This window comes from Oncorhynchus masou, chromosome 17 (assembly GCF_036934945.1).
Source record: "Oncorhynchus masou masou isolate Uvic2021 chromosome 17, UVic_Omas_1.1, whole genome shotgun sequence".
NCBI classification, from domain to species: Eukaryota; Metazoa; Chordata; class Actinopteri; order Salmoniformes; family Salmonidae; genus Oncorhynchus; species Oncorhynchus masou.
In genome coordinates, this window is record NC_088228.1 from 27,320,225 (window position 1) to 27,347,322 (window position 27,098).

The 27,098-nt window shown below is 44.4% G+C and overlaps 1 protein-coding gene across 1 annotated transcript in view; it reads right to left on the reverse strand.

Annotated features, from left to right (window-relative positions):
• Positions 1–835: 835 nt before the first annotated feature.
• The window catches only part of LOC135558784 (cadherin-2-like), an 88,995-nt gene continuing 62,732 nt past the window's right edge, over positions 836–27,098 (reverse strand). The window contains exons 5-16 of the mRNA XM_064992918.1: positions 23,960–24,115; positions 22,669–22,813; positions 22,116–22,288; positions 19,955–20,092; positions 18,938–19,123; positions 17,887–18,140; positions 17,503–17,645; positions 16,360–16,593; positions 13,944–14,177; positions 13,355–13,494; positions 7,831–7,995; positions 836–2,395 (exon numbers count right to left, since the gene is read on the reverse strand). Coding sequence (XP_064848990.1) covers positions 2,189–2,395; positions 7,831–7,995; positions 13,355–13,494; positions 13,944–14,177; positions 16,360–16,593; positions 17,503–17,645; positions 17,887–18,140; positions 18,938–19,123; positions 19,955–20,092; positions 22,116–22,288; positions 22,669–22,813; positions 23,960–24,115 — 2,175 coding nt within the window. The 3' untranslated portion in view covers positions 836–2,188. The remainder of the gene's footprint in view (positions 2,396–7,830; positions 7,996–13,354; positions 13,495–13,943; positions 14,178–16,359; positions 16,594–17,502; positions 17,646–17,886; positions 18,141–18,937; positions 19,124–19,954; positions 20,093–22,115; positions 22,289–22,668; positions 22,814–23,959; positions 24,116–27,098) is intronic.

A 27,098-nucleotide genomic window follows, 5' to 3' on the forward strand; every position in this document is an offset into this window, starting at 1 on the left:
GTGACAAACAAAAAGCATCCAGCCAGTGGCAGCCCTGTGGGTGAAAACAGCTCGATGATGAGAGAGGTCGAAGGAGAATGGCAACAATCGTGCCACGAACAGACAAATAACGACTCACTACAACAGTAGTGTGCAGAACAACATCTCGGAACGCACAACTCGTCTCTCCTTGTCACAGATGGGCTATCGCAGCAGACGACCACACCGGGTTCCACTCCTATCAGCTAAAAACAAGAAGAAGTGGTTCCAGTGTGCACGCGATCACCGGACATTTGAGGAATGGAAAATCATTGCATGGTCCGATGAATCCCAGTTCCTGTTGCGTTGTTCTGATGGCAGAGCCAAGACTTGGCAAAAGCCGCATGAGACCAATCCTGCCTGATGTCAACAGTACAGGTTGGGAAATGTTTTCCTGGCACACATTAGGTCTCTGGATACTAAATGAGCATCGACTGAACGCCACAGCATATCTCATTGTTGCTGACCAAACCTAATTGAGCATCTTTGGAATGAGATGGAATGGGCTGTGGTCGCAGCATGAATGTTTTGCCAGTCAATCTGCTGCATCGGTCAATAATAGCATCAGCATGGACCAACATCCCTGTGCAATGTTTCCGACACCTTGTAAAATCCCTGCCCCAGAGAATTTGGGCTGTTTTGGAGGCAAAGGGGGGTCCGTCCCGGTACTAGATGGGAGTAACTAATAATCTGGCCACTGAGTGCATATTGGCTATTCTAGATATTGCATCTCTATATTTCAAACAGAAAACTCAAGTTCACTCAAGTACACTCATGCATGGCTACTCGTATTTATGAATGAATAAAGAGACAGTCGTTAGCTCAAAAATTGGCATTTTATTCGGATGGTTGGTGGGTCAGAGATGTATAATTTGTTTTCCAGTACATATGATTATCCACAAAGCTTCAGACAAAAACCTTTTCCAGTCTTAAAGCTGATTCAGTAATTAGTGCCAATGGTGCCACAACATCCCACCCACCCAATTTTTGGTACAAATTCAAACAGTTGTGCTGACAAGATTGCAATTTTTTTATTATTATTTTTTGCTGTTTTTCTTCATTTTATACAAAAGACTTCACTTCTACACATTTAATGTCACACGGTTTTAATTTTTTTGCTTTGTAAATACATTTTGGAAATAACTTTTTTCATAATTTTTGTTGTCGTGAAAAGATAAAAACATGCAAAAACATTAATTTGTAGTCCAAATGATACATTTACAAGTTCAGAACTTTTTGCACTTCTTCATAGACTACAGAAGAAGAAAAAAATATATGTACACACATTTTCTTTACCGTGAAGTAAAAGTTGAACGTACCAGATGATGACTAAGGCAAATGTAGTGTACACGGATTAGAACAAAATAAACAGTTGTTGTTTTTATAAAATACTACACCACTTCAGAAATAAAGGAAAACAAACATATTCTGCTACAAAAGTATTACTTACGACTCCCTTTATTTGCAACCAGCTGAATAAGTTTAATTTTTTTGTGAAAACATTCTACATTTCTAGAGTACTGTACAGTGCTGTTCTCAGTTGATTCTCCCCATCCAAGCTAATAAGGATCCTTCATCATCTAAGTTATTCATCTTTGTAATTCACTTAAATAATCCTTGTTCAACAAACAGCCGTATTGTGTAACCAAAAAAAGCATGTAGAAGCATACCATAGTTTAACATACTTTCTTATGTTTTGAAATCACTCCAAAAGTCAGTACCATTAAAGCCTTGAACATAAAACTAATCATTCAGATCCCAAAAATGTACAAAAAGGCACATTATATCCCAGTGCTTCTGTACTGTGAAATTCAAGTGTAACTGAGCGCGCTCAATATCAACGATCCAAACAGTGACAGTTCACCAATGTTCCCTCCCCTCCTCCAAAACTGGACTGCACTTCAGCGTATGCCTAAGCCTTCAACAAGCATATGTATGCGTAGACTACAACAATAAGCCTAGGTTGGTTGTTTTTTGAAAATATTTCTGAATTAAGTTTACATTTTTTTGAACTTTTCTGTCATTGTTCCCGTCACCACTCTTTCAGGGGAATTTCGGTAATCGGAAGCTGTCCACATCCATTGAGAGGAAAACAAAATATATTTTCTCTTTTCCTGGGTTCACCATTCTTTGTCATCTTGTTTTTTTTATGTCTTGCACATCCTGTGTCCTAGTCGTCGCTCCCTCCGTACATGTCTGCCAGTTTTCTGAAGCGAGGGCCCCAATCGTTGAGGTAATCGTAGTCCTGGTCCCCTCCGCTGCTGGAGGAGTTGAGAGAGCTTAGGGAGCCGGCTGTGGAGCCACTGCCTTCATAGTCGAACACCAGCAGGGAGTCGTAGGGCGGGGCTGTGGGGTCGTTGTCTGCTGCCTTAAGTCCCTGGATGGACAGGAGGAAATAAAAAAACACAGTTAGATGAGTGAGGAGATTAAGGCCAGCCAGTCCAACATGACCAAACCCTGTCTGACAATAGCTACCAGACACCATTCACATTCACAGGCATGTTCTTATCCCATACTGCCACCTAAATAGGCTAATATTAACAGGCTAGCATTTCCTAATGTTTTCCTCCCTTCTACATGTTTAGGAAATCAGGTCCTTTTCATGGATTAAGACCGGCTCTAATTTCCCACTGAGTGTCCATCTGCAGCGAAGCGTTTTGGCTTTGATTCTCCCTGATATTTTTGGCATGCAGGATTATCCAGGACTTTATCAAAAGCTGAGATTTAGCATGACCGCCTGACCAAATGCCTCAGCTCACTGATGACTTAGCCTGGCCCTCCCCCTCCTCAAACCTCCATCACTCCAATGTCCACGGGCGCTGCCTGAGGGGCTTGGAGGGCTGAGAGGAGGAGATTGCTGTAGTGCCACTGACAATATGCCAGCTTTCACCACCACACTCTGGTCCCTGGTACAGTACTACATGCCCACTCCATTTTGTGTGTTCAAGTATAGCTCCCCAAAACTAGGAATGAGCCCTGGGGTGTGTGTTTGTGTGTGTGTGTATGTATGTTCCATTAGTGTGTGTGTTTCAGAGTGTGGGGTGCAATGGGGGTGTTTCCATTTTGAAGATTGTGCTTAACATTCCCAGAAGCTCTCGTAGCAGTGTGAGAGGTCCTTATGGATTGCTATTGATTTCCAAACCCATTCCTTAACGGTACTCTAGAGACTTGATGGATTGCTAATCTAGCACAAGAGATGTGCTTTGGCCATGAAGAGCATTGGGCCCAGCCCCGAATTCAACATCTTCTCATTGCGAGTGAGAACATCTAACAAATGAGAACTGAATGAAAAGAAACAGAGCACAACACGAAGAAACAAACGAGCCACTAGGCTCATTGGAAACACGTCAGAGATATATTTGAACTCCATTTTGTAGTTTTCTCTCTCTCTCTCTCTCTCTCTCTCTCTCTCTCTCTCTCTCTCTCTCTCAAAAAAAGGATAGATGGAAACAAAGTGCCCAGATGCTTAGTGATTATTTTCCACTTCTTAGCCTTTGTTAAATGTTTGCTCAGGGCTGTGGCGCTGATAATTTGGTGGGAAATATGACAGATGGATTGTTCATGACAATTACAGCCATCACTGCTCTGATGGCTAGAGCCCCATCCGGCACAACCACCACTCCACTGGGAGTGTGACAAGGTTAGCCAATCACAGAGCTTCGCCCTCCTAAAAACATTGTGCTGCCCTGTCCTCCCCTGACTTCACCCTCTGATCCACTGCTCACAAAACAGGTCTCGTAATTGAATTTAATAACATCCTATTCAGAGATTTGCGGGGTAAGTTTTTCCGTTTATTTCCCCTGATTAGAAACACACTGTAGTATTGTCACTTTGAATATGGGGGTTCAGAGTGTAACAAAGTGTGGAAATGTTGACTTGAAAAACGTTTTACCCCAATAACACTTTATTTGAATCTTTGTGAACTTTTTGTCCAGCACCTGTGGCCAACAAAAGGTTATGTAAGGTGAGGCTGATTTCCCAAATATTACCTCCCGGAGTGGGAACAGACTAAAAGCTGGATAATAGGCTATTGTTTGGCCACTCGGGAGGCTAAATTCTTGGGTGGATTTGCTTACCTGCCCATTTTTGTATTAACTGCCAAAGGCTCTGTGGGCATGGGGTTGTGTGTGCACTCCAGACTTTGAGCCCAGACACATTACCCCAGCCCCACCCCTTCTCCCTGAGCAACCAGGTCAGATTCCAACCCCAATGAAGACAAGGCATAAACCAGCTGCCGGCAGGGGGCAGTAGATATAATCTACGGGGACCACCTGTGTGTGTTTCTGTGTGCGGATGAGTGTGAGTGTGAGTGTGCGTGTGCATGTGGATGTGATGGGAAACAGGCGGACATGTACTGCTTGCAATGTGGATGTCTGGGTCAGGATGCTCTGGCCCACAACATCCTGCTGTCCTTGTACAGAAATAATACGTAAAACAGCAGATCTGTCTCTGCTCCAATAAGTATTGCAGTTTTTTTACGCACTGGACAAAACACTCAAACTCACTCAATATAAACTGAGCGGACAAGAGCATTAAGTGTTTTCAGGATTTTTTCTGAGAGAGCGAGGGAGGGGGAGTGGGAGAGAAATAGCCCGAGTAGGAGAGTTCTAATCTAAAAACATGGGAATAGGCCAACAACTGGGGGAGAGAGAGAAAGAGAGAACTCCATTTTGGATACAGTGAAAGTCTTGTCTGTTGGAGCTGGTGAAAAATACATGACCGTTCTTTTCATTTTACATCCACCCTTCAACACTGGAGTCAATGGTGCCCTGAGGCAAGCGAGGCCATGAAGGAACAGAACAGGGCACCTCTATGGAAAAGGCAATGTGCTGTTCTCTGTCTCATCCCACTAGATCTCTACAGAGAGACATCTAAAACTATTACCCCATCCGATTCTTCTGCACAGCTAAGAGAAACACAATTATCTCCAAGTGAATAATATTATAACTAAATTGGACACATTATAAATACTGTATTTTTGTCAGAAAACCAAAAAAGCGATTATCTCCTATTCGTGGACAATTTCCATAAGGGACTGATACAAATTTACTTGGGGGGAGTGGCTGGTCCAACTCAAGGTGTCATAAAATAAAATGCACCCCCCTCCCCAACATAACAAATATGTTCACATGACCCTCCCCTTGCCCTTGTATTGTAAAATAAATTGAACACCCCCCCTCATAGAACTAACTCAAAATGATGTTTACAACCACAAATAACAATAACTGTAGTGACCCTGTGTTTATAAACGTGGATATAGACTTTGCCACTTAAGCATGTTTTTGTGGCACAGTTGATGCCACACAGAGCTATGGGCCAGAAGGTTGAGGGTTCGCCACGATCAGAGCCGGCTGCAGACATTAATCAGCTAGGGCAAAGTCAGACTTTGAACATTTTGATGCCATATTTATAATTATATAAAATATATGCAACCAATTTTCCACCAACAGGTTTCTGTGCCAATGCACCACACAACCAATAGACAAAGCATACCGACATCGGGCACTTCAATATAATGGTTGCATTGTCAACACCACAATTAATAGACTATGTCAATCTTGACGAACAGAAAATACATCCCTTCCTACCTTGTAGGCTGACCGACCGAGTATCGAAGGCTTGATAATCTCCGAATGTCATAGTTTGGTTGATTGATTTTATTTGTCAGTGAAACAAAGACATACAGTTGAAGTTGGAAGTTTACATACACTTAGGTTGGAGTCATTAAAACTTGTTTTTCAACCACTCCACAAATGTCTTGTTAACCAGTTGGATTTAGGGGGCGCTATTTTAATTTTTGGATGAAAAATGTTCCCGTTTTAAACAAGATATTTTGTCACGAAAAGATGCTCGACTATGCATAGAATTGACAGCTTTGGAAAGAAGACACTCTGACGTTTCCAAAACTGCAAAGATATTGTCTGTGAGTGCCACAGAAATTACGTTACAGGCGAAACCCAGATAAAAATCCAACCAGGAAGTGCTGCATTTTTTGAAACCGCCTCATGCCAATGACTCCTTATATGGCTGTGAATGAGCTACGAATGTTTTCCCCAAGGTGTCTACATTGTGACGTCTTTTTAGGCATTTCCCTTGACAAATGGCTGTAAGGGACCATATATGGCATGTGGTCACATGGTGTCTCCCGCAGAAAACCTTGCGTAAAATACTGAGGTAGCCATTTTTCCAATCGCTTCTTATGAGAAACCAACTGCCTCGACGGATATATTTACAATTACATTCACTGGACTAGCGCACTTGAGTCTTTAGGGTGTATATAGCTAGGTTCCATCCAATTGGTGACAGACTTTCATGCAAATATTCTCATATCCCCATAAAAACAATATGGCATTTCAGAGTTTCCATTTGGAGAATTTGGTGCTGGACATCATACAGGGACATTTGCAAAGTTTTATGGACATCCATATGCATTCAGATCCAACCTAATACAGCCAGCGACATGAATAAACACCGTCTGTGATTTATTTAGAATTCAAGGCACACTGAACCAGCATGGCTGCCACAGCGTTCTGCAGTGATACGCCATCCCATCTGGTTTGCACTTAGTGGGACTATTGTTTGTTTATCAACAATGACCCAACACACTTCCAGGCTGTGAAAGGGCTATTTGACCAATAAGGAGAGTGATGGAGTGCTGCATCAGATGACCTGGCCTCCACAATCACCCAAACTAAAACCAATTGAGATGGTTTGGTTAGGGATGAGTTGGACCGTAGAGTGAAGGAAAAGCAGCCAACAAGTGCTCAGCATATGTGGGAACTCCTTCAAGACTGTTGGAAAAGCATTCCAGGTGAAGCTAGTTGAGATAATGCCAAGAGTGTGCAAAGCTGTCATCAAGGCAAAGGGTGGCTACATTGAAAAATCAAAAATATATTTAGATTTTTAAAATACTTTTGTGGTTACTACATGATTCCATGTGTTATTTCACAGTTGTGATGCCTTTAATATTATCCTACATTGCAGAAAATAGTAAAAATAAAGAAAAACCCTTGAATGAGTAGGTGTTCTAAAACTTTTGACTGGTAGTGTATATATATATAATTTTTAAATTTTCTATCATAATATTTTGTATAAAGATACACATTATATTGTTAGATTATAGGAGTAACTTTGGTAGGCAGTCTTCCTCACCTCATGTTCAACTGTGGGAGTCAGTTGGAGCGCCAGGGCACACTGCCTTCATATCATAGGCCTGCAGCAGCGAAAGCTTAATAATAGCCACACCATACCAAACCTTCACAAACGTTTCTAAACTTTATTAGGGTAATATCAAAAGTAAGTAAAGCCATTGTTCATAGGGAAAATACAACAGCGAATGTAAATCAGGGAAAAAACGCACTACCCTCCCGTGTCCAATAAAAAACACACAAAAGCACAAAAAAATAAAATTTCGGAAAAAAAAGAATAACATTTCGATCTGTCCCCAAGGAAACACTATACAGGCAGTTGTAAATGCAAAAGGGAAAATTAATTCATGAATTTAATTTCCCATTAACCTTTCATGTCTGTGTGCGTCTGTTCTGTTTCAATCAATACTTGCATGAGTACAGGGAGAGAGATTAGCTAAATAAACCTCCAAATGTGAAGCCTGCATCATCTGCTTCAGCTGCTTTCCTTTATTTTGAAGTATTCACTTCATTAAATTAAATATTTATACCTCTACCCCTAACCATGAGTGTTTATGAAATCATTCTCTAAATATTCCTGATTTAATCTCCTGTGGCATTATTCTAGATGCAGATGTTTAACCGTGAGAAGTTTAGTGTGTTTGTTTATTGTTTATTTGTTTACCTCGTTGATGAAGTCGCCGATGTCCCCGGGGTGCGGGGCTGCTGACCTTATGGGGTACTGGGGCTCAGGGTGCAGAGGCCTCTCGTCCATACGCCGGATCCCCACGGGCTTGATGGTGTCCGGCTCTATCGTGTCGGGCTGCTGAAGCTGGCTCAGGTCATAATCCTGGAGGGGAGAGGGAGAGGAGGGACAGATGGGAGTCAGCAAGAAGCCAGAGACAAGTGGAGATCCACACAGAGCAGAGCCCCCACCAAGACCTAGACCCTGATCCATACACACATGGGCAGACCTCCCTACCTAGATCAATACACACATGGGCAGAGCTCCCTATCTAGACCAATACACACATGGGCAGAGCTCCCTATCTAGACCAAAACACACATGGGCAGAGCTTCCTATCTAGACCAATACACACATGGGCAGAGCTCCCTATCTAGACCAATACACACATGGGCAGACCTCCCTACCTAGGCCAATACACACATAAAAAGTATTTAACTCGGAAAGTCAGTTAAGAACAAATTCATACTTACAATGACAGTCTACCCCTGCCAAACCCTAATCCCAACGATGCTGGAACAATTGTGCACCACCTTATGGAACTCCCAATCACAGCCAGTTGTGATACAGCCTGGAATCAAACCAGGGTCTGCAGTGATGCCTCTAACACTGATATGCAGTGCCTTAGACTGCTGCGCCATTCTGGAGCCATGGGCAGAACTCCCTACCTAGACCAATACACACACAGGCAGAACTCCCTACCTAGACCAAAACACACACAGGCAGAACTTTCTACCTCGACCAATACACACACGGGCAGAACTCCCTACCTAGACCAATACACACACGGGCAGAACTTCCTACCTAGACCAATACACACATGGCCAGAACAGAATAAGATCCACCTTGACTAATCACACATGGACAGAATTCCCTACCTACGCTGATACACACATGGGCAGATCTCTCTACCTAAGCCAATACACACGCATAGGCCACATGATCTACCCGAGACTGGGACACACTGAAATAAAAAGGGCCAAATCATGAAATTCTAGAAAAAGAATATGCAGAGCTAAAATATATATATATATATATATATATATGAGGGGGGTGGCAGTGTCTACATAACTGTATATTGTTGTTACTGTTACTACCCTGTATCATCAAAGCTACAAATCCTATCAATGGGTGGACTTTAGACTGTTGGTTGAAGTACTACCACTTGGACAGTTAGCTGCATTTAACAATATCCAGCTTCGGAGTCAAGGCTAAGGAACCGAGCATCAGTCTTCAACCCACTTGCAATAGAGCAGTGTTCTTCTGGAAGAGTGTGCAGGGAACTGTTCTGCTCTAATCAGGCCCCAGACACGGAATGGCGGATATGCATAAGCCATTACTAATCCTATTAACATTGCCAAGGCAACCTGACTGGCTCGCCGTTTGGTTTGTGCAGTGTCACAGGAGGAGAGAGAAGGAGTGGACAGAGCTGCAGAGAGAAATGGAGAGAGAGAGAGAAACAGAGGGATGGAGAGAGCAAGACCGAGAATGAGAGAGAAAGAGATTTGGAGAGCCGTGGTGCGTTGTGATGTGGATGAGAAGACAGCAGCGAGGAGGTGGACTGATATGCTATCAGAGAGGATATGATGGAGGGAATGCCATGGGAGAATAGTTGTGTGATTAATAAGCGTGAATGATGGAGTGTCCCTCTTTAGCAGATTTTCAGTAATCCATCCATCTCTAATATCCCCCTTCAATATTGTCCCTGCTCGCTTGCACATATAACTATGCATGTAACTAAGCTCACACACACTCGCGGACACACAAATCCTGAGTGTGTATGCATGTCTAAAGATGGACAAATGAATACATACTGTAGATGACTAAAATACAAACATATTTTAGAAACACAAACACAGACACAACTACACATGTCGACACTCCAGTCCAGACACTCCAGTCCAGACACTCCAGTCCAGATACTACAGTCCAGACACTACAGTCCAGATACTCCAGTCCAGATACTCCAGTCCAGATACTCCAGTCCAGACACAACCGTCCAGACACAACCGTCTAGACACTCCAGTCCAGACACTCCAGTCCAGACACACCAGTCCAGACACTCCAGTCCAGACACTCCAGTCCAGATACTCCAGTCCAGACACAACCGTCCAGACACAACCGTCCAGACACTCCAGTCCAGACACAACCGTCCAGACACTCCAGTGCAGACACTCCAGTCCAGACACTACAGTCCAGATACTCCAGTCCAGGTACTCCAGTCCAGACACTCCAGTCCAGACACAACCGTCCAGACACTCCAGTCCAGACACTCCAGTCCAGACACACCAGTCCAGACACTCCAGTCCAGACACTCCAGTCCAGATACTCCAGTCCAGACACAACCGTCCAGACACAACCGTCCAGACACTCCAGTCCAGACACAACCGTCCAGACACTCCAGTCCAGACACACCAGTCCAGACACTCCAGTCCAGGTACTCCAGTCCAGACACTCCAGTCCAGACACAACCGTCCAGACACAACCGTCCAGACACACCAGTCCAGACACTCCAGTCCAGACACTCCAGTCCAGACACTCCAGTCCAGATACTCCAGTCCAGACACAACCGTCCAGACACAACCGTCCAGACACTCCAGTCCAGACACAACCGTCCAGACACAACCGTCCAGACACTCCAGTCCAGACACTCCAGTCCAGACACACCAGTCCAGACACTCCAGTGCAGGTACTCCAGTCCAGACACTCCAGTCCAGACACAACCGTCCAGACACTCCAGTCCAGACACTCCAGTCCAGACACACCAGTCCAGACACTCCAGTCCAGACACTCCAGTCCAGATACTCCAGTCCAGACACAACCGTCCAGACACAACCGTCCAGACACTCCAGTCCAGACACTCCAGTCCAGACACTCCAGTCCAGACACTCCAGTGCAGACACTCCAGTCCAGACACACCAGTGCAGACACTCCAGTCCAGACACTCCAGTCCAGACACTCCAGTCCAGACACTCCAGTCCAGACACTCCAGTCCAGATACTCCAGTCCAGACACAACCGTCCAGACACTCCAGTCCAGACACTCCAGTCCAGACACTCCAGTCCAGACACTCCAGTCCAGACACTCCAGTGCAGACACTCCAGTCCAGACACTCCAGTCCAGACACACCAGTGCAGACACTCCAGTCCAGACACTCCAGTCCAGACACTCCAGTCCAGACACTCCAGTCCAGACACTCCAGTCCAGACACACCAGTCCAGACACTCCAGTCCAGACACTCCAGTCCAGACACACCAGTCCAGACACTCCAGTCCAGACACACCAGTCCAGACACTCCAGTCCAGACACTCCAGTCGAGACACAACCGTCCAGACACTCCAGTCCAGACACAACCTTCCAAACACATCCTACTCCTAAAAAATGATGGTGTTCATTTGAACACATGTATCTAACTTACTTAGGCCTTTCTATTCCTTGTGGAACATAGGCCTACACATGTATCATGTTAATCTGGAAATAGACAGATGGATAATCTAAACAGACAGATTGACAGTGCGTGTAAAAACAATATCCCCATGTCCCCTCCAGTTGACTGAAAGGGTCTGTCTGGAAGGGGACAATGGCCGTCATACATCCCAGAGCAGGATGCCATGTGTCCCCTCCAGCCCACCTCCCTCCTCCCAGCCCACTACCCTGTGACCCTCCTAGGACCTACCGCGGGGTCATCCCAGAGGTCAGAGCTTAGTGACAGGGAACTGCAGCATATCATTACAGTCACGTAGCCACAACTGGATAATGACGACACTCTAAGCACTCAAGGGCACCATTCTTCACACATTACAGCTCCAAGCACCAACACACTGACATATCATTTCCCCTGCCACGCCCGGAGAACACATTGAATCACCCACATTGTGGCTGGACATTCCAAAGCAAAGGCCTCCACTTGATCCTACAACGGGTAAAGCTGGACAGTAAACAATATCAGACACACAAACTCCTCACGTAAAGGGGAGGAATTTGTTGGGCCATATTTCCACTTCAAATATCTATTTAATATTCTGCTTGAAGCAAAAGATCGACTGACGATGGCCCCGGTCTGCACCTATTGACTGACTCTGTGCCCTTCCTCCTAGAGTGAGACTTTAACAAGAGGTTGTTTTTCCAGTCTTTCCACTCTTTTTTTTATTTTCACAACTGAATGAGGAATTAGGACACCTGCTGTGGTTGCATACACAGGTTTGTTCTGTCAAGACAAAATAGTATGTTGGTAATTTATTGAAAGGAAGTATCTTTAAGCTATTTTGTTTGTGTGGCTTTGAAAAATAAGCATTTCCATCTGTATTTAGAAAAACGATATCATACACAGCTTTCCTCTGTGGCCCTTTGAAAAACTTGGCAAAGATGTGCTTCAGTTTGTGACTGCATTGATGAACAGGCAGGGCTAGAAAACACTCATTACAATGGAGTTTCTCCATCAAGTTACACAACTTTAACTTCCACAGAAGTTTCTGGAATTGGATATTCTTTCCACACCACATTATTCTTCACTTCCCACACAGCCAGTGAGAAGGGGGCTGATCAGCTGTCTCCTCTAGGTAGAATGAGTGCCCCACGGACTAATAAAAACCCAGGCAATGGCAGTCAGAAACTAAAATAAAATACTCAGAGAGCACAGAGTGGCCAATGGTCTGACACTTCAATTTCCTCCACAGCGGGAGAGATAGGGAGAACAGAGGTGAGGCATTATATAGTCCACATCACAGGGACAGTCAGGTTCATTTTTTACCCAACACACACCACCGACTGACTGACTTCCAGATTCCAAAGACAAGACCATTTCCTTCTGACGTCCAGCCCTCCTCCTCCACTCAGCTCAAAATGGAAGCTTGTAATTCCTTCGATAAATCTGAATTCAGTTACCCCCCCGCTTCTACAGTATTTGAGGAGCGTTATATCACAGTGTCTTCAGAAATCACTGTGCATGTGTGTGTGTGTGTGTGTGTGTGTGTGTGTGTGTGTGTGTGTGTGTGTGTGTGTGTGTGTGTTTGTGTGCGTGTCTCCCTCCTGCTCAATCGCTGGCAGATGTGTAATGGCTTCCCAGTCATATCGTTACCTTTAGATGGAGCTTAATTACTACACAGTAGCAGATGTATGTCTCCAAATTACATTATCCCTGCAATTACTAGCCTCAGAAGCCAATTTAGGACTGAAGACTGCTACTACCCCACACTCATCTCTAGTCTACACTACCTAGGCCAGTGTGTGGAGTCCCTCACAGAATGGCCCCTTGGCATGAACACACTCCATTTGTGGAAGATATTAACAGACATTTACAAAATGATTCCCTTGTATTAACTGAAGTTCATTATAACAAGTGCGGTTTTCTGTGTACAGTATATCTGAGGATGTCTCGTGTGTGTCTGTGTGTGTCTGTGTGTATGTGAGTGTGTGTTTCAATGTGTATGTGTGTGTGTCTGTCTGTGCATGTGTGTTACTCCACCTGGTCCTCCTCTCCACCTCCCTCTTCATCGTACTTCAGGATGTTGTCTCTGACGTCGTCCTCCGGGTCAATGAGAAGCTGCTTGGCCTGACGCTCCTTATCACGACGCTTCATCCACACCACAAACAACAACACCAGAACTATAGAAGGAGGGAGGGAGGAAGGGAAAGTGTGTGAGAGAGAGATCCCCTATTACAAAACATAATAACTGACATATTTTGCATACACATGTAATCCAATCCAGAATTTAGAGCTTGCCTCGAGCCTGATCAGGGATATCTTTTGGGTAATCCTGAAATAATCTACTGGTGTCTCTTGGGCATGACGTTTAGCTCTCTCCATAATTCCTGTGGCAGTGTTTGGGGATGGCAAGGGATGGCATTTGATCTTGTTTGTGTGTGATGGGTGGGGTGGTGGGGACACTGGTGTGTGTGTGTGTGTGTGTGTGTGTGTGTGTGTGTGTGTGTGTGTGTGTGTGTGTGTGTGTGTGTGTGTGTGTGTGTGTGTGTGTGTGTGTGTGTGTGTGTGTGAGTGTGACTGTGAGAGTGTGTGCACGCGCGAGCATGCGAGAGGGCAGGGCTGCACTCACTGAGGAGGATGATGATGCAGAGCAGGATGGCGATGATGGCGCCCGTGCCCAGCCCTGCGGCGATGATGTGCTGCTGGTCGGTGCAGTCCCCGTTGTGGTCACACTGGCACACCTTGACCCGCAGGTAGGATGTGTTGGACATGGGCAGGTTGCCAGAGTCAGTGATGATGATGGGGATCTCGTAGATGCCGCTTTCCAGGAAGCCAATCTTCAGGTTCAACTGGGCATAATCACCTGGGAGACGGGGGAGAGGGAGGGAGGGGGGAGAGGGAGGGAGGGAAAGAGACGTAAAGGAAGGGAAAGTGAAGGAAGAAAGATAAATAAGCAACTCAGTTACTAATCCCTAAATAAAACAAAACAACACTACTTAAAATGTTCCAGAGTGTAACTACTGGGAAAATAAATACACTACCTGGCCAATAGTATGTGGACACCTGCATGTCGAACATTTCCTTCCAAAATCATGGGCATTAATATGGAGCTAGTCCATATGCCTCCACTCTTCTGGGAAGGATGTCTAATAGCTGTTGGAACATTTCTGTGGGGACTTGCTTCCATTCAGCCACAAGCGCAATAGTGATGTTGGGCGCTAATGTTGGCCGATTAGGCCTGGCTTGCAGTCGGCATTCCAATTTGTCCCAAAGGTGTTCAATGGGGTTCAGGTCAGGGCTCTGCGCAGGCTAGTCAAGTTCTTCCACACCGATCTCTGCATACCATTTCTGTATGGACCTCTTTGTGCACGGGCGCATTATCATGCTTAAACAGGATAGGGCCTTCCCTAAACTGTTGCCACAAAGTAGGAAGCACAGAATCATCTAGAATGTAATTGTATCCTGTAGCGTTAAGATTCCCTTCACTGGAACTAAGGGGCCACCAAATGTTACAGTCGGCACTATGCATTCGGGCAGGTAGCGTTCTCTTGGGATCCACCAAACCTAGATTTGTCTGTCGGACTGCCAGATGGTGAAGCAGGATTCATTACTACAGAGAACGCATTTCCACTGTTCCAGAGTCCAATGGTGGTGAGCATTATACCACTCCAGCCGACGCTTGTCATTCTGCATGATTATCTTAGGTTTGTGTACGGCTGCTCAGCCATGAAAACAGATTTCATGAAGCTCCCGAGGAACAGTTCTTGTGCTGACGTTGCTTCCAGTGGCAGTTTGGAACTTCTGAGTGTTGCAACCAAGGACAGAGGATTTTTACGCGCTACACGCTTCATCACTTGGAGGTCCCATTCTGTGAGTTTGTGTGGCCTACCACTTTGCGGCTGAGCCGTTGTTGCTCCTAGATGTTTCCACTTCACAATAAAAGCACTTACAGTTGACAGGGGTAGATGTAGCAGTGCAGACATTTGACAAACTGACTTGTTGGAAAAGTGGCATCCTATGACAGTGACACGTTGAAAGTCACTGAGCTCCTCAGTACGGGCCATTCCACTGACAATGTTTGTCTATAGAGATTGCATGGCCGTGTGCTCGATTTTATACACCTGTCAGCAATAGGTGTGTCGCCGAAATAGCCGAATCCACGAATTTGAAGGAGTGTCCACATACTTTTGAACAGCATGAATTCCAATACCTGGAAATTGTGTCAGCTTATCTAATCCAAAATATGGTCAGGATTTAGATTTTGAGCTTATAAACCCACTGAAGACCTTTTTGATAATGCCGCTTAGGCTAAACTCCCCCCCCCCAGATTCTATAATCCATATGGCTGTTATCCTATTAAGATAGTTATTCATTTACGGTGGTTTACACACGCATCGATTCGCTATCAACGCACAACAAATGAGTAATTCCGCCAATATGTTGTTTGTATAATTAGGCCTAATCAATTAGTGAGCTGTTACTAATCTCTTGTATAATATAGTGTCTTAACATTGGCCTCGTGAGGCACGCACACTGAGAGCATTGTCTACTGTCATACGCTCGTAGAAAAAAAGGGTTCCAAAATGGTTCTTTGGCTGTCCCCATAGGATAACCCTTTTTGGTTCCAGGTAAAAACCTCTGTGGAAAGAACCTTTTTAGGTTCTAGATAGGACCTTTTTTCTAAGAGTGTCGGTCACTGCTCTTGGCCCTATGGAGAGCCAGAAACCTCATGGACATGATGCCCATACAGTACTGCCCCGAAGCCAGTGCCAAACCTATAGTGTTATTTATCACCATCCAAATGACCAGGTGGTTCTCCATTCTCACTGGCGGTTGTAAAAACACTGGAAGTTGATTGATGAATGTCAGCTATTGGCCAAAATGGTCACCTGGTGACCCAGGTCTAAATCAGTCTCTGATTACATTGGAAGAATGAAAACCAGCAGTATTGCTGACCTAGAGACCCCGATAGATATATTGAATAGCCCTGATCTACAGTGTTTTTGTTTGTTTGATTGTTTGCTATTGTTGTTGTTGTGTCTTACCACTGAGCCGTGTGATGGTCCAGTTTCTTCTGACATCTGAGGGCCTGTTGGCCAGCTCGAACGCGAAGGGTCCGGCGTTGGGGTTGAGGTCTCCGTCCAGCGCTGTGATGTTGATGCCGTTAGGCTCGGGCTTCTTGCACATCTCAGTCTCCTGGGGGTAGACGTGGGGCGCGTTGTCGTTGATGTCTAGCAGGGAGATCTGCAGGGTGCCTGTACCACTCGCTGGTGGGACGCCTGGACGGGACAACACACACAGACAGGGACGGATGCACACACAATGTCACACGCACAAATGTCTTAGAATACAGATTTGACATAACACATAATAACAATAAGGGGAAGTATGCCATTGAAGTGATCCTCTTGCATGATGTCTCGCTGCATGTTTGCTAATGCATAACGGTTGTTATCCTGAACCTGGTTCTTGGTGTAAAAGTAATGCAGAGAGGAGCAGCAGCAGCCAGTCTGCAGGGACAGAACCCCTCCAGACTGCATACTGATCTGAGGAGCAGAGCTCCTCTCTCTCCACGGGTGAGGGTGGGGGAAATAGCGCAACGTTTGGGGAATGGAGGGAGGCGCAGAGAGGCTGTGCATGTGTGTGTGTTATCTAAAGAGAGTGTGTATTCCTGACGAAGGGGGAGGCCACAGGGTGAGACTACTAAACCAGACAGACAGAGAAGAGCACACTGTCGCTGCCTTAGCCCGGGAGACCCAGAGCCTCAGCCCCTCTATGTATTCATGGGGCTAAGAGGCTTTTTTGCCATTCAGGCCACGCTCAAATGAGCCACTCATCTAATCCTGACCTATTAATGCTGAGAAACCTCTTTATTGAGAGAGTTTCTAAGCCTATTGGCCTACGCTGTGCTCTGTGGAACAGGCTAAACCTGAACAGAGGTAAATCCAGTCAGGGAAGGAGAGAGGAAAGAGGTGAATACATCCACAGTGTGGCTGCTAGGTCTGTGCTCGCTCTGAAACGTTAACTTTCAACAAGGTGGCGGTTGCTACATTGGTGTCTGGCACAATTTTAACCTTGAAAAAGGCAGCTGTGTGTGAGATTTTTGCCTGCTAAAAACAATATTCCCCTAGTCTACTTGGCTCTACAGATGGAAGCAGATATTAGCGCCCGGTGACTAGGCTAAGTACCATTGTCAGAGGCCAAGAAGGTGGCGCTGTACATGTTGTCCTTCACGTAGGGCGACTCGCGGTCCAGGACGGCAATGGTTGTGATGCGCCCGGTGTTAGCATCAATTCTCAGCCAGTTGGCTGGGTCTGAGAGCCTGGTGTATCTGAGAACACAGGGGACGAAGATTGAAAGAAGATACATAAAGACGCTCATTCAAACCTTACAAGCTAGGTTTTTTTAATCATGATTTAATTTTATGCAGACTCATACATTCAAGGCTAAAGGTGGTGAATGAGAAAGATGCATATCTTACTGAGAATGGGAGTGTTTTTATTGACAGTCAGTGATTGAAGAAACTGCATGAAAAGCTCTGTATGAATACAGCTATTTAGTATCATTATTACCTAATGCTTTGCTGCATGAATCTATCAGGGTCTTGTGCTGTGAAGGTGGTCAGTGTGGATTCTGCTAACATCCCCTCCTCCAGTTTGATGAGTTTGGGGTTGGGGTCGAAGTAGGGGCTCTCGTTGACGTCAATGACCCTGATGGAGACAGTGGCGGTGGACTGGCGAGGGGAGTGGATGCCCCGGGCGAGAGACACCTCGTTCACCGCTACCACCGTCAACATGTACGTCCTGCTGATCTCATAATCGATTGGCTGGAGGGAGGAAATGCAAAAGTACGTAAGTATGCTCCATGGACGGTAAGGGATCAATAAAGTATATATTCGGTTCTTTTTTTTGTCAATAAAGTACTCTTCTAATGCAATGAGGTAAAGATCCCAGAAAAAGTCAGCTCGGGGCTACTTTAGTTAGTTGTACTACTACTGCTGAGCTGTCTTAGCCAGTCACAGTCTGTTAAAGGTCACCAAAGCACACACACATCCCTGGGTCGCTCCTCTTTTCAATTCGCTGCAGCTAGCGACTGGAACGAGCTTCAAAAAACACTCAAACAGGACCGTTTTCTATCAATCTCTTCAGACAAAGACTAAATCATGGACACTCTTACTGACAGTTGTGGCTGCTTTGCGTGATGTATTGTTGCCTCTAGCTTTTTGCTGTTGTCTGTGCCCAATCATGTTTGTACCATGTTTTGTGCTGCAACCATGTTGTGTTGCTACCATGCTGTGTTTTCATGTGTTGCTGCTATGCTATGTTGTTGTCTTGGGTCTCTCTTTATGTAGTGTTGTGGTGTCTCTCTTATCGTGATGTGTGTTTTGTCGTTTATTTTATTTTTAATCCCAGCCCCCGTCCCCGCAGGAGGCCTTTTAGTAGGCCGTCATTGTAAATAAGAATTTCTTCTTCACTGACTTGCCTAGTTAAATAAAAGTTAAATAAATAAAATAATAAAATACAATTAGCTATTAAAATAAGTGGCTCCCCTGGGAGATACGGGAGTGGAGGGAAGGGGATTGGGGTAATGGATTAAGTCTGAGGGTGTTGCAGTCTGTCTCACCTTGACGACGGTTACCAGGCCCTCGTTAGTGGTGGGGTCGGTTGGCACGGAGAACCTGCCAGTGGGGTCACCTCCAGTGATCTTGTAGACGGCCTTCCACGCTAGCGTGTTGGGCTGGTCTTTGTCCGTCACCGTCAGGTTGGCCACGATGACATTCACCCGGTTCTCAGGCACCTCTCCAAAGAACTAAATGAATAAAAGATGGAGGATGGGACAGAGAGCAGTTACACATACTGCTGCGCCAGCGAAAACCACAGGCTCCGTGCTCCAGCTCTACACACCCAACACCCAATTTCAAGTAAATAAATGTCCACGGCAATTTATCATGTTATCATCGCCATCTCGGCCTGATAGCAAAACAATAGCATTACATTCCACAAGGGCCAATGTATCGGTAACAAATACATCAAGCACCTGTCTCTGCTCTGCTCTCTCTGCCTGCCTGATGTACTCACAGTGTCAGTACTTACATGTGGGTTGTTCCATTTTACATCAATCACTTTTTTGGATGCACCCCTTTTGATTTGAACAAACCTTTCTATACATATTTGCCCATAGTAGAAGTGGTCAGAAAGTAACTTTTTGGAACTGAATGCCAAAACATTTAGGCAATAGATGTGCTGAAAATTTAACCGGTTTGCATATTCCACCCTATCATGAGACATCCAGTCCTTCATCACTGGAAAAGATAAACGGTTGAGTTGGATATCATTTAAAAAACCTATACACAGGGTTGTACAACTATTTTATAATTTCTCGGGACAAAGAATTGGGAATAAAAATGACGTAAATTTAACGTAAATGATCTAAAACATTGTAAACTGCGATGTATTTATTTATTTTGCACATGCTGTAGCGAGACCGTGTTTTACATCATCTGAGTTTTACGTTGTTGTGCCCATCATCGGTTGAGACACAACATGGCTCTGCCTGGATCGTTACAGTGCTATGACTGGGAACAGAGTGGATCGCACAGTGTGGTGTAATGCATAGATGTGAAGCTTTGTTCTTTCTTACCATCTCGGCAGTGAACTCTGGTGGGTTGTCGTTGATGTCGGTCACCCTGATAACAGCCGTGGCAGTGTTGGACAGGCCGTACATGGGGTTGCCCTCCATGTCTGTGGCCTGGATGATCAACGTGTACTGAGGCACTTTCTGCATGAAAAAAAAAGAAGTTGAAAAAGAATACACTCTCTATATCATGAACAACATGAGGCCCATTTCTAGTTTGCCTTGTCTATCAAAAGTGTTGGAAAAACTTGTCAATAATCAACTGACTGGCTTTCTTGATGTCTATAGTATTCTCTCTGGTACGCAATCTGATTTCAGCTTATGTTATGGATGTGTCACTGCAACCTTATAGGACTTAGCCAAACCTTTCGATATGGTAGAACATTCCATTATTGTGGGCCCGCTAAGGAGTATTGGTGTCTCTGAGGGTGTCTTTGGCCAGGTTTACTAACTACCTCTCTCAAAGAGTGCAGTGTATAAAGTTAGAACATCTGCTGTCTCGGCCACTGCCTGTCGTCAAGGGAGTACCCCAAGGCTCGATCCTAGGCCCCACGCTCTTCTCAATTTACATCAACAACATAGCTCAGGCAGTAGGACACTCTCTCATCCATTTACATGCATATGACACAGTCTTATACTCTACAACAAAACTTTCTTAGTGTCCAACAAGCTTCCTCTGGCCTTAACCTTGTTCTGAACACCTCCAAAACAAATGGCATGTGGTTTGGTAAGAATAATGCTCCTCTCCCCACCAATGTGATTACTACCTCTGAGGGTTTAGAGCTTGAGGTAGTCACCGCATACAATACTTTGGAGTATGGCTAGATGGTACACTGTCCTTCTCTCAGCACATATCAAAGCTGCAAGCTAAGGTTAAATCTAGATTTGGTTTCCTCGATTCGAATCACTCCTATTTTACCCCAGCTGCTAAACTAACCATCCTACCCATACTAGATTACGGAGACGTAATTTATAGATCGGCAGGTAAGGGTGCTCTCGAGTGGCTAGATGTTCTTTACCATTCGGCCATCAGATTTGCCACCAAATGCTCCTTATAGGACATATCGCTGTACTTTATACTCATCTGTAAACAGGTCATCTCTGTATATCATCTCTGTATACATCTCTGTATATGTTTATTTATAAAACCCTCTTAGGCCTCACTCCCCCCCTATTGGAGATACCTACTGCAGCCCTCCTGCTCCACATACAACACGCAGGAGGCCTTTTGCATTTCGGTCGGCCGTCATTGTAAATAAGAATTTGTTCTTAACTGACTTGCCTAGTTAAATAAAGGTAAAGCCTTGAGCCGTGTGTTCAGTAGATATGGGGGTCTTACATAAACCCCAACGAGGAATCCGAGTTATTCTCACAATGATCAAGTCTACATCAATTCCCTGTGGAGAGAGAAAGGAACTCTAGAAGTCGGCTTGCTGTGGGAGTGCAAAGCTTCCACTCTGTGTAGCAGTATGGTGCACGATGGGTAATCCCACTGTAACAAATGACTCCCTTCACATTAAAAGCTACTCAGGCGACGGACCAGTTGCTAGGTAATGAGAAACGGGGAAATTACTTTCATGGTGGCAAATGCCGTATATATAACAGTAGCCCTGGGGTAAACTGGATTGAGTGGGCCAACTATCCAGATTGCCCTGGCCAGAATTACAGCAATTGGCTTTGTTTTTTCCCTTTGACTTTTTATATTTATTCCGTTATTTTTTCCTCTCCTTCCTTCCAGTAAAAGCAAGTCCATGGCCATGCAATTAAATAGGAGTCTTAACAGCAACGAGGAGAAAAACATTTAGCTGCTCAATGATGCATATTGCCTCCACGTTAGAGTAAATAATTCCGAAGAGTGTGATGAGTCAATTTCTGGTCTTCGTTGGGAAAATGGTAATGGGGTATACTTAGCTAACTTCATTAGTTTTGAGACACACTAAAGATTATCAGCAGCAAAAACAACTCAAAACTGTTTGTCTGCTATCTACAGCTCACTTAGGTAAACAAAGGAAAATATATTTTGATGTATACGAGGTAGAGGAATGCCGAGCAGCGAAGGAGGACCACATATATACGAATGAATGTGATGATGGGACTGTTACTGCTACTGCAATGGGGTTTAATAAGAGAGCACGCGAGCACGCACACAAACTGTTGTATTGCGTACCTCTCTGTCCAGGCCAGCCGCGACGGTAATGATGTCTCCTGTCTTGTTGTTAATGGTGAACATGTTGGATGTCGGGCTCTCGGGATTCTGGGATCCGATCTTGTAGCGCAGCATCCCATTGGCTGTTTTGGGGTCGTCTTTGTCAACAGACGTTACCGTCATAACGAAGGTCCCTGATGAATGACAAGAGAGACAGAAGATGCAAATAGGGGATTTAACTTTTAAAAAGGTAGAACATTGTTTTATTTCAATACTGCATTGAATCGACCTAAGGCAGTCATTACACTGACGTTACTTCCATGCTATGAGGATCCGTTGACTAACATGGAGCACAGTCGAAACATAGCCCAAATAAAAGCTTTGGCTTCGTCTGAAATGTTGACAAAGCACTTCCACAAGAGAATACTTGCTATTGGCAGAGATCTTATCCATATCGAACCACAGCCAAATGAACAAAATGACTACCCTGTGTGATTCATCAATGCCGTTTGATGTCGTAATAGTCTAGTGGCACAGTGGGCCAGAGGCTGGGAAGGTTAGTCTGGGCTCCTACCTGGTTTGGAGCCCTCAGGGACGGAGCCATTCCAGATCTGATGAATGAACTCTGGCCGGTTGTCGTTCATGTCAATCACATTGATCACAATGTCGATGGGGCTCTCTACCTGATTACCGTTCAGATCCACAGCATGAGCTCTCAGCTGTAGGTGAGACATCAGGGAGAGCACTCAGCTGGTTGCGGTGTACACACATATATACGTATGCACACATGCACTCACACACTTTTTCATCCAGGCATACACATAACCAGAAAACAGAAAATATCCAAAAGTCATAGCAATGTAGGACCCACACGATAAACATACAGCTAAACACACCTAAGCAGAACCTTGGCATTGTGATGACTCTCACCCTTACCTATTTCCATTTCTCTCAGACAAAAATAATGAGCCCGGGAATGTGCCTTTCAATACTGTTCATGTTTGTTTCTTCACCGTGCAGAGCTTCCAGCGAGGCCCTCCCCATTGTACCTTTCATTACCAACATGTCATTTGCTGATTTTACTGTCTGCCCACAGTCTAATACATGTCTCACCCAGAATCAAGTCAATAGCATTGGTTGCTAGACATATCACAACTCCCAGACAATGACCACTGCCATTTAATTCATAGTTATGAGTGGGTCATGATATCGCTAGAAGTTAAGTTTTTTTTTTTTTTTTTTTTTTTTTACAAATTCATTGACTCTTTCAAATTCCCAGACGGATAAGTCAGTTCCGGAATGCCTCCCAAACCCCCCACCCCTCTCTAGTGTACACTATTGAGGAGTGTTTGACTACCAAGGGACTTTGAGCACATGCCAGCCAGCCTCCTGGAATGTACAGACTGCATGTATAAGCCAAAGAGGACATACTGTACATCTCAATAAAGAGTAATGCTTTTAATGCTTGGTACTTTTACTGTAAACATTTGGAATATCTGCTTCGTTGCTCTTATTCAGTGTACCGGTTGCAACGCCAAGGTGCTTTCTCCATCATGGAGAAAAGTCAATACAGTCAAAATCGCATCACTTCAGGTCAAGCTGGGCCAAGGAAGGCTTGAGATTAATAGGACCTGCACACACTATTACTCCACCATACCTTTATGTGGCTAGAAAAGAACAATGTTTCGAACCAAAGTGGATCTTGACTTTGTTAGTGGTCCTAGTCATCTGCTCTCTATCACGTAGGCCTTTATGTGTGTGTGTGTGTGTGTGTGTGTGTGTGTGTGTGTGTGTGTGTGTGTGTGTGTGTGTGTGTGTGTGTGTGTGTGTGTGTGTGTGTGTGTGTGTGAGAGAGAGAGACTTACGTGGAAGTTGGATATGTGTTCCCTGTCCAGGGGTTTCATGACAGACAGCTCTCCAGAGATGGGGTGAATTATGAAGATGCCGGTGGGTGGCTGGTCAGCTCCGGGTCCAGTCACACTGTACCTCAGGGATCGGTTCTTGTCATTGTCCGACCGGATCTGTTTCAGAACACAAAGGTAGGTTGGTTAAATGATGATCAATAATGTAGGTACTGACACCCCCACACACACACACACACACACATATATATACGGTTGAAGTCGGAAGTTTACATACACTTAGGTTGGAGTCATTAAAACTTGTTTTCAATAACTTATAATTCGCTGTATCACAAATCCAGTGGGTCAGAAGTTTACATACACTAAGTTGACTGTGCTTTAAAAAGCTTGGAAAATTCCAGAAAATGAAATCTTGGCTTTAGAAGCTTCTGATAGGCTAATTGACATCACTTGAGTCAATTGGACGTGTACCTGTAGATGTATTTCAAGGCCAACCTTCAAACTCAGTGCCTCTTTGCTTGACATCATGGAAAAATCTAAAGAAATCAGCCAAGACCTCAGGAAAAAAATTATAGAGCTCGACAAGTCTGGTTCATCCTTGGGAGCAATTTCCAAATGCCTGACAGTACCTCGTTCATCTGTACAAACAATAGTACGCAAGTATAAACACCATGGGACCAAAAAGCCGTCATACCGCTCAGTAAGGAGATGCATTCTGTCTCCTAGAGATGAATGTACTTTAGTGCGAAAAGTGCAAATCATTCCCGAAACAACAGCAAAGGACCTTGTGAAGATGCTGGAGGAAACAGGTACAAAAGTATACCCACAGTAAAACGAGTCCTATACTGACTCAGCAAGAAAGAAGCCACTGCTCCAAAACCGCCATAAAAAAGCCAGACTACGGTTTGCAACAGCACATGGGGACAAATATCATACTTTTTGGAGAAATGTCCTCTGGTCTGATGAAACAAAAATATAACGGTTTGGCCATAATGACCATTGTATGTTTGGAAGAAAAAGGGGGATGCTTGCAAGCCGAGGAACACCATTCCAACCGTGAAGCACGGGGGTGGCAGCATCATGTTGTGGGGGTGCTTTGCTGCAGGAGGGACTGGTGCACTCACAAACTAGATGGCATCATGAGGCAGAAAAAATGATGTGGATATATTGAAGCAAAATCTCAAGACATCAGTCAGGAAGTTAAAGCTTGATCGCAAATGGGTCTTCCAAATGGACAATGAACCCAGGCATACTTACAAATTTGAGGCTGAGGGACAACAAGGTCAAGGTATTGGAGTCATCACAAAGCCCTGACCTCAATCCTATCAAAAATGTGTGGGCAGAACTGAAAAAGCGTGCACGAGCAAGGTGGCCTACAAACCTGACTCAGTTACACCAGCTCTGTCAGGAGGAATGGGCCAAAATTCACCCAACTTATTGTGGGATGCTTGTGGAAGGCGACCCGAAACAAGTTGAAGGCAATGCTACCAAATACTAATTGAGTGTCTGTAAACTTCTGACCCACTGGGAATGTGATGAAAGAAATAAAAGCTGAAAGAAATCATTCTCTCTACTCTTATTCTGACATTTCACATTCTTAAAATAAAGTGGTGATCCTACCTGACCTAAGACAGGGAATTTTTACTTGGTTTAAATGTCAGGAATTGTGAAAAACTGAGTTTAAATGTATTTGGCTAAGGTGTATGTAATGTTCAGAATTTTACTTAAAAAGAATAATGTGGTGGCGGGGGTATGTATAGGTGTGTGTGTTGCCCCGCCCTGGAGTCCCGTTGGTGAGTGGTACAAACAGATCTTCCTCCCTTGCAAGTGTGTGTGTGTGTGTGTGTGTGTGTGTGTGTGTGTGTGTGTGTGTGTGTGTGTGTGTGTGTGTGTGTGTGTGTGTGTGTGTGTGTGTGTGTGTGTGTGTGTGTGTGTGTGTGTGTGTGTGTGTGTGTGCGTGTGTGTGTGGGTGTGTGCCACATTAAAGATATAGTCATCTTTCTGAACTGAGCTGCAAGACAGAAATTAAACTGCTAAGGGATGTAACCTTGAGGCCATTGGTGATATTGAAACAGTTCAATGTCTGTGATGGTAGAAAACTGAGGATGGATCAACAACTTCACAATAATGACCTAAATGACATAATTAAAAAATATACAAATATACCACAAAAAAACAGCAAAGGAATAGACTTTTTGTCCTAAATGTAAAGCCTTATGTTTGAGGCAAATCCAACACAACATATCACTGAGCAACTGCCTCCTTATTTTCATGCATGGTTGTGGCTGCATCATGTTATAGGTGTGCTCGACATTGGCAAATGCTGGGGAGTTTTTCCGGATAAAAAGAAATGGGATAGAGCTAAGCAAAGGCGAAGGGAGGGAATCTGAGGGAGGAATTCACCTTTCAGCAGGTCAATAACCAGGCCAATAGTAAGCTGGAGTTGCTTGCCAAGAAGGAAGTGCAGGTTCCTGAGTGGCCAAGTTACAGTTTTGACTTAAATCTGCTTTAAAACAAAAATCGATGGGAATACTTAAAAACTGCTGTCTAGCCATGATCCTCAACATCTTGACAGAGCTTGAAGACTTTTAAAATAATAAAGGGCAAATATTGCACAATCCAGGTGTGCAAAGCTCTTATAGACTTACCCAAGAAGACTCACATCTGTAATCGATGCCAAATGTGTTTCTAACATGTATTGACTCAAGGAGATGAAAACGATACAACAACTATGCTTTAGTTATTCAATATCTATTCACCTTTGAAAAAAAAATGGAATTTTTCTTCCACTTCGACATTACAGAATATGTTGTGTACATTGAATATGTTGTGTACATTGAATATGTTGTGTACATTGAATATGTTGTGTACATTGAATATGTTGTGTACATGTGTTGACAAAAAAATGACAAGAAAATACATTTGAATCCCACTTTGTTACACAATAAAAAGGTGAAGAAATCCAAGGGGCCTGAATACTTTTGCAAGGCTATGTGAGTGTGATATATTTGAGTCTCCGTGTCTCCACTGGTCTATCTATCTCTCCCCATAAGCCTGGGTATCCATAGTGTGTCTGCATGGTGTCTGGTGCCACACCCTTATGTCATTGATTCAACTCAGTAAAATCCCCACCCCTGTGTGT